Source organism: Formica exsecta, unplaced genomic scaffold (assembly GCF_003651465.1).
Source record: "Formica exsecta isolate Colony F162 unplaced genomic scaffold, ASM365146v1 scaffold3, whole genome shotgun sequence".
In the NCBI taxonomy this organism is placed as follows: domain Eukaryota; kingdom Metazoa; phylum Arthropoda; class Insecta; order Hymenoptera; family Formicidae; genus Formica; species Formica exsecta.
Window position 1 is genome coordinate 1235522 of NW_021850256.1, and position 7844 is coordinate 1243365.

Consider the following 7844-nt stretch of genomic DNA (forward strand, 5'->3'; position numbering starts at 1 on the left):
GTAAAATATGTATTAAAGAGAGCAATACTTCTTCGTGTAACAATTTTTTGGATAGAAGTTCAGAATGAATCAAGATTATATTCATTTATTTAATGGACAAGTTCCCAATTTAAGGAGGAAGCAATTATTAGTTATTTCGCGTATTTTCGAATTACAATTAGTAATTAATGCTTGTATATTACATGTCCACGCACTTATGCACATGCACATATATATAAAAGGAGAAAAATAGAATCTTTTAAAAAAAAGTTTTAAACAAAGAATAGAGATAATAAATAATGGTAAAGTATATTTGCTACATAATTAATTTACTTGTATATTGTGGTACAGTGTATTACTTATATTTTTGTAAAATTGTTTTGTCCTAGAGATAATATTTTGACACATTTAAATACTTTGTTTTATTTACATATCTACAGAATAACTGTTTTTTAATTTATAAGGTCTCTTTTGAAACATCTATTTCATGATTTGATCGACAAAAAGAAGTAAGTGGTAATGCGATTTTTTCATTGATGATAAATTGTGTCCCCTTGCTTTAGTTATATTACTCTAGAATTGCCTGGCTATATGATTATCCTTGATATTTCTGATGCTAATACTGTATGCAAAAATATGCTATTTATATATAGAGAGTGAAATGATAATAATCATTTCTGTCTTTTTTTTATTGATTTCCAAGGAGGAAACACGTGTTGGCTTCCTATTGATTCAGGAGTAATCTTTATAGATAATTGTGATCCAGGATCTTGAAAAATTGCTCTTGATATAGATCTTTTGAAAGCTGGTGGCAAGTTCAGAGAACCTACAAATTTTCTGTCTATTACTGCTGCTATCGAAATAAAAGATTACATACTTAATTATTGTTAACATACTTGTTATATCATTTGCTAATGGAGTTTTAATTGCCTTTTTTACATGTCGATTATGTTTCTCCATTTTAAATCTTTTCATAAAATTTCGGCAAGTATCGGTCACAATTTTTCCATCAAGATTAGCTATTTGTAAAACAAAAATGATAATCGTGTAATTAACATGACAATAGCAAAAAAATTTATAAAATTTTACCCAACAAAATGCTGTTGGCAATCAGATTTTCCCTGTATCTATAAGACTGTGTAACAGGATTGCCTTGCAAGAACAGATCTTTCAAGGATGATAAGGTATTTATTGTTCTAGTTAAATCATCCATATTATTCAAGAGATTATTTTTTGCCTCCAATATATTTAATTCCTGAAATCCTATTAAGTTTTTTAAGGATGTAATTTTATTGTCAGAAATATTAAGAACTTTTAGACACATCTGAAAGAAAAAACATACAAAATTTATATATACATGTTATGTTTGTTAAATATATATATATATATATATTATATATTAATCTCCATAATTAAAAAATCCTGGAGATCTAGATTGCACTTACAGATAAAGCAAAAGCACTACGTGGTTCAAAGCACAATGATTCACCAAATGGTATTTTTTGATTTTCAACATGCAATTCTTGTAATTGTTTTGTATTTTCTAATCCTTCAATTATTATGATATTATTATACCCTAGATAAAGCTTTTGCAGATTCTGTAGAGATTCCAAATTTTCTATTTTTATTATATTATTATGTTGTAAATATAAATGCGTCAAATTGCACGCGAAATGTAAATTCTTTATTTTTGATATATTATTATTCTGTAGATATATGACTTGCAAGCTTTTATGAATATCGAGGTCGCCCTATATAAACATAAAACATTATCAAAAATAAATTATATTATTTATTAAATCTCTCTTTCGATGTAGCTTACAATACTGCTGATGAACATGTCATTCATATGTAAATGAGTTAATTTCCGCAACTCTTCTTTTTTTATTGTTTTACTGAGTGATTTACTAGTCAATATTTGAGAATATTTTCTTTCTATAATATCTGTCGTTAATTTCACCATAACTGCAAGAAGATTATGACAGAATAAAAGCTAACAAAATAAACTGCTCTATTGCAGAATTTGATCGATCAAACATTAGACATATATCAAATTGATAATAGGAAATATGCAACATGTGTCTTCTTCCGCTGCTACATCGCGCATGCGCAAAGAAAGTTTGTCCATCATCACCGCACGTTATTAGTTTGACGTTTAACATCGTTAAATAACATTAGATTAAATTTACATTAACATTGAATTACACTCAGTCATGGCAGTAAGTCGGGACTTCATAAAAACTGTTTAACCGGTGCCAACAAAGCCATAGAAGTAGAAGAATTGCACTTCAATCTTACATTTATTATCCACGTATAGAGAAGAACACCCAATCTATCTTATCTTCAATAGATTTGTTCCTGAACAATTACAGATAGCCACATTATTGATTTATGCGAATTTATCCGGTAATGTTGATTTCTTTCTTTTTTAAATAATAAGTATTTGCCACAATTGAAAATGGGAATATCTAAACATGCATTCAGTATTTATTATGTACTAGATACTAGAGTGTATAAAACCGGCTCTTTTCAGAATATTCCATTGAGTGAGAATTTAAAAATACCTTTTTACTATAAATGATATCATTTATATGTACGGATGCGAGATTACTGGCTTAAAATGCATTTACCAAGAAGATTCAGAATATTATTGCTTTTATTACTATGGCGGTTGACCTCTGTGATCATAGTGCAAACTGCTCATGTGCCAGATGAATATTGGCAATCACTTGAGGTAGCTCATTATCTGGCGTTTGATTATGGGCACCTTACATGGGAATGGACAATGATGATTCGTAGTTATATTTATCCATTTTTCATATCGATTCTATATCGTATACTTGCCATACTTTCTTTAGACTTCACATTATTATTAATAATGTTGCCACGTGTTTTTCAAGCAGTTCTCACTGCTTATGCAGATTATAGATTTTACAAGTGGACCAAGTGTAAGTGGATGTTGTTTGTTCTGTGTTCAAATTGGTATTGGTACTATTGTGCCTCAAGAACGTTGATAAATGCAGTAGAAACTGTTTGTACCACAATAGCGTTATCAATATTCCCATGGAAAAATAACCATGTACAAAGTACAAAATTTTTATGGGTTGTGGGCTTCCTCTGTATGATAAGACCTACTGCTGCGATTATATGGTTTCCATTATGCTTATATCATATTTGTTCAAGTGCAGAAAAGAAAATAGCATTATTTGGTCGCTACACAATAATATGTCTATTTTGTTTTCTGATTTCCATATTAATAGATAGTTACTGTTATGGAAAATTTGTAATAACCCCTTGGAAGTTTTTCCAAGTGAATGTGCTTGGAAGTGTTGGAGACATATATGGCAAAGAACATACATTATGGTATATCTTTGTCGGTTTACCCGTGATACTTGGACTGTATTACATCCCATTTTTGATTGCTGTTTGGCGAATACTTAAACATTCTATTTACTTCAATCGAGAATTAATTATGCTCATAGTAATTGGCTGGACATTATTTGTCTATTCTTTGTTGCCTCACAAGGAATTTCGATTTATTTTACCGCTTTTGCCAATGTTGATATATGTAAGTTCCGCTTGTACTCATCGTTTAAACGTTAGAATTACGGCATTTGCCCGTAAAAGTATTTTAGCATTGTTAATATGCAGCAATGTTGTGCCTGGATTTTATTTTTCCTTGATTCATCAACGTGGCACATTAAATATAATGGAGTTCTTACGGCATGAAATTTCTGCTAGTAATTCTCTATCAACAAATGTGTTAATTCTGACTCCATGCCATGCTTTGCCCTTGTACAGTCATTTACATATAAATACATCAATAAAATTTCTAACTTGCGAACCTAACTTTGATAATTCTAATGATTATCTGGATGAAGCAGATCAATTTTTTGCAAATCCAACATTTTGGCTCGATAATAATTTTGTTAATAATAAAAATGCTATATTACCAACTCATGTAATCACATTTGATAATGTTGTGAATAAAATAACTAACTTCTTAAGCAAATATAAATTAATCGCTAAAGTATTTTATACACATTTTCCACAATCAAATTATGGAGAATATGTGTTATTGTATAAACATGTAACATTTATTTAAAAGATTGATATATATTTTATATAAATGGATGTGTGTGTAATAAAGAAATGTTGATGTTTATTATTCTCTCTTATTATATCTTCAAATAAAATTTAAAAACAGACAATAGAAAAAGAAAGAATGAAAATCAGAGACTATAGTATTGTCAGACATCACATGCAATGCTATCGCGCGACTGGTTGCCTACATCACAGGCGATCTTGAAAACTGAGTTGGAAAAAAACAATCTTGAAAAGAAAATTTTCTTTCTTGAATTATATTTGCCTTTTGAAACTATTCACATTATGTTTAAAATTTTATATCGTCAGAAATAAGATAAATAATTTGGTGTTTCTGGTCAAACACTCTGTATATTACGGATATAACATTCTTTCGTTCTGCAATTTTTTTATTTTTCATGCGTATAAAAGTATAAATAACAGGCACAATTTCTTAAATAATTTATGACTTTTTAATAGTCTTTTAGCTCTTATGTAATGACAAAGTAATGCAAAGGAAGAAAATAATATCGTTTCTTATTATCAATAATAAATAAAACTTTCGGTTTGTCTGATCATTAATAACGATTAATGAAATAATCATAAAATGGGGCAATTCTTTTCGCTAAAAACAATTTGCAGAGTTGAGGAAAAAAGTAAAAGTAGGGCAAGCCCTCAGTTTGGAATAAATGGATACCGTTAGTAAATAGGACTTGAATCCCAGACTGCCGATGCGGGAATGATTACGATTCTAACGGTATTCGTGTATAACGGTATTAATCGTAACTAGAGAAGCGAAAGGTAATTATTGCCGAAACTTACTTACTTTATTTATAAATTTTTCTTCAATTTATTTCGTTTTTAGTAGTATATAAATATGTAAAAAGATGATAAAATAGAATTTATCAAAAATTTTAGCGCTATTGTTTAAGTTATGTTAAAGTAATTAGTTGTAATTATTTTATTGCACATACATAGATATTTATACGTGCAACACACGTATATACATATGTATGTATGTATGTATGTATAAAAGTTCACTTAGAACGTTTTGTTGAGATTTAATATTTAAAAAATTGTATTTATACATAAACAATAAATTTGTTTTATTGCTTTCTATGTTACAAAACAAAATTACATTTTTATTTAAACAGATAAAGTATTGATATTTTATTAAATGTTAATATTCTTTAAATTTGCTGTCTACTAGAATGTTATTGAGATTTTTTTATTTATAAGTTTTTTTGTCAAACTATATATATATATATTGGAAATGGCTAAAAAATGTATTTATCGTTATAATGAGTATCCTATACTATATGTATACATTTACACCAGTATATATATATATATACGCTCTTAATGTAATATATGTATATATATATATAGTGTGTATGTGAATATATAAACATGTTTGTCCACAAAATATTGAAAATTTATTTAAATTCTGGATGAAACAAATTTGTGATGTCGATTTAAAACATTGAAATAGACAATGACGTACATTTTATTTTCATCAGGAGATTACTCAATCTATCAAAAAGAACGAGAAACTAAAAAAAGATCAAAAACAAGCAATAATAAATGAAGGTGAAGTCAACACACTATGAATAAAGGAGCAGCGGAAGAAAAGCAAAATATTTGTCGGGAAAGTAGAAGGAAAACATGAAAGATAGTAAGTACAAAAGGAAAAAAAAGAAAATTCTTCGGGAAGACCTCTAATAAAGATATGGAGTCAATGGACAACGTATGAAAAATCCAAGAGATAAGATGAGGTAACTCCGTGATCGAAGGTATGCTACGCGGTAAGACCGGGTGTAAATAGGGAACGGAGGAAAATATAAAGAAGAGATTGACTACATGGAGTCAACGTTCCAGACGGGTCAGTGACCACAATGTGTTTGCTCGCTCTCTCTCGATCACGTTTCTCTCACAGGCCTTTTCTCTCTTCCGTCTTCAACGAGACCCGCTTCCTCGCGGTTCTGCTATTCGCTCGAACGCGCCAGATATTCGTGAAACTGCGCTTTGCGCACTTCTTTGTGGAATCCTTGACTTCCTTATGGAGTGTACGTATTTCTTTATCACAATGTTCCTGTAGAGAACCACGGGTGCAATCAAATTATTTAATTAATTTGCGTGATATTTGAAATTGATACAATTGATTAATTAGCGTGTAACTTATTTTCCATATTTTTTATTTAAAAACTAATGGTAAACATACAAAAAACTTTAACAATAAATCATAATTCTTTGTCCTGCAGGAATAAATATCAGAATTATTTCTTAGATGTAATAAATAATATAGTAAAAAAATATATGGTATCAATTTATATATACAATTTAATCTATGAGGATAAATAGATGTATATTTATTATTGTAAAAATTTTTAATTATGTGTGCGTATGTTTCGTCAGAAGCGATAAATCATATGAATGTTCTTTTTGCATTATATATATGTCGGAATAAATTTTTGTCACCACTCTCACACTCTCGATTTATATATATATATACAATTTTTTCTTATATTTTATAACATTCTTTGTAAAATCCTTGACTTCAGATTTCTTGACTCAGATATTACTGTGTACTTCTTATTAGGATATATATGTAAAAATTAATCTCCCATGTATTTTAAAAAAATGTACTTGCACAAGAGATTTATTGTAGTGTTTCGAAAGTTATGACACAAGAACCACATGAACGTTGCTTGAGAGAAAGTTCCTCGCAACGGTGAATCCGTTCTCCATCCTTTTACTAATCATAAAAGAATCCAAAGTGGATTTCTACCTCGCAGAAAAGCGGACAAGTCTTTTGCATTAATTTTCTTTATTTTAATTGTATTGTCTTTATTACGTATCATATTTGGAGAATTTCTGTATCTGCATATGTCTTAATTTAAAGCGACACTTTTTTGAAATCTGCAATTCAGAAAAATTTGAAGACGAGAATATTTCTATTATTAGAATCACATTCGAATATATTAGTATTGTATTCGGCACTGATGTCCGGTGAAATCTCATTTTGCCACGTTGATCAACTGTTTGCGTTACGTTATTATTAAAAAGACTCCAATTCCAGTGACAAAAAGGACAGCGATAAAAAAGCGATTTAATAAAATAAAAAGTGATTTAGTAAAATATACGAAACAATTTCAAGTGATAATGATATCTTAATAATAATAATAATAATAACATAATATTATAATATATTCATACTTGTGGCGAGTGAGCCGCGGTATCGGTGGTACAGAGTCCGATATTATAAACTTGCTCTCCTCGACGATACTGGAATCCCGATAGACTTCGCTCTCTGAGATTTTAACACGCGCGCTTAAATATTTCCATTTGTAAACTTGTAAGATGCATACAAACAAATACAAATCTCAATTACAATTTAGTAGTATGATTATAAAATATATTAATTAAATGAGATGATAAAGTAATGAGAAAAATAATTAAAAATATCTTATCGGAATTATTCATTTATCTGTTTAAAAGAAGTAGAACTTTTACGTAATAATTTCAAACAACTATTCCCGTAATTGTTGCTATGTCTGATCTTGATCACCTAAATTACAAAGTGTACAAAAAATAAGCATAGCGTCTATTGCGTCGCAAATAGACGCATGAATTATTTTCGCGTATTAACAATTGATCAAATGTGAACAATTGATTGATATGAACGATTGTTGATTTATTTGATTTTCGCACGGCCCAAGTATTTTGCCCTGAAAGAGCATGTTTTTCTTGCCGGTCCATTGTAGACCATCGCTTGACGGTGC

The 7844-nt window shown here is 29.2% G+C and overlaps 2 protein-coding genes across 3 annotated transcripts; one reads left to right on the forward strand and one right to left on the reverse strand.

Moving 5' to 3' along the window:
* Positions 1 to 11: 11 nt before the first annotated feature.
* Positions 12 to 1975, reverse strand: LOC115237585 (protein phosphatase 1 regulatory subunit 42-like). Of its 2 annotated transcripts, XM_029810733.1 has the most exons (5): positions 1802 to 1975; positions 1425 to 1730; positions 1069 to 1303; positions 876 to 998; positions 12 to 805 (listed from the first exon to the last, which is right to left on the reverse strand). In XM_029810733.1, the coding sequence occupies exons 1-5, from the start codon at positions 1940 to 1942 to the stop codon at positions 651 to 653; spliced, it is 960 nt and encodes a 319-aa protein (XP_029666593.1). In that variant the 5' UTR covers positions 1943 to 1975; the 3' UTR covers positions 12 to 650. The 2 variants fall into 2 exon arrangements, with proteins under 2 accessions (XP_029666593.1, XP_029666592.1); XM_029810732.1 differs by having other exon boundaries at positions 683 to 998.
* A 113-nt stretch (positions 1976 to 2088) lies between these two features.
* LOC115237581 (GPI mannosyltransferase 3) lies at positions 2089 to 4691 on the forward strand. Its single transcript, XM_029810723.1, has 2 exons — positions 2089 to 2385; positions 2513 to 4691. Exon 2 carries the CDS (start codon positions 2579 to 2581, stop codon positions 4082 to 4084), a length of 1506 nt encoding a protein of 501 aa, XP_029666583.1. The 5' UTR covers positions 2089 to 2385; positions 2513 to 2578; the 3' UTR covers positions 4085 to 4691.
* Positions 4692 to 7844: the final 3153 nt, after the last annotated feature.

What these genes read in the sequence shown, in the direction of transcription:
- LOC115237585 (XM_029810732.1), bottom strand. Translation starts at nt 1,942, where the DNA reads ATGGTGAAATTAACGACAGATATTATAGAAAGAAAATATTCTCAAATA. An exon ending in ACATGTTCATCAGCAGTATT is followed by an intron (nt 1,731 to 1,801) that starts GTAAGCTACATC and finishes ATGTTTATATAG; the next exon opens with GGCGACCTCGATATTCATAA. An exon ending in GTAGTGCTTTTGCTTTATCT is followed by an intron (nt 1,304 to 1,424) that starts GTAAGTGCAATC and finishes TTTTTCTTTCAG; the next exon opens with ATGTGTCTAAAAGTTCTTAA.
- LOC115237581 (XM_029810723.1), top strand. Translation starts at nt 2,579, where the DNA reads ATGCGAGATTACTGGCTTAAAATGCATTTACCAAGAAGATTCAGAATA.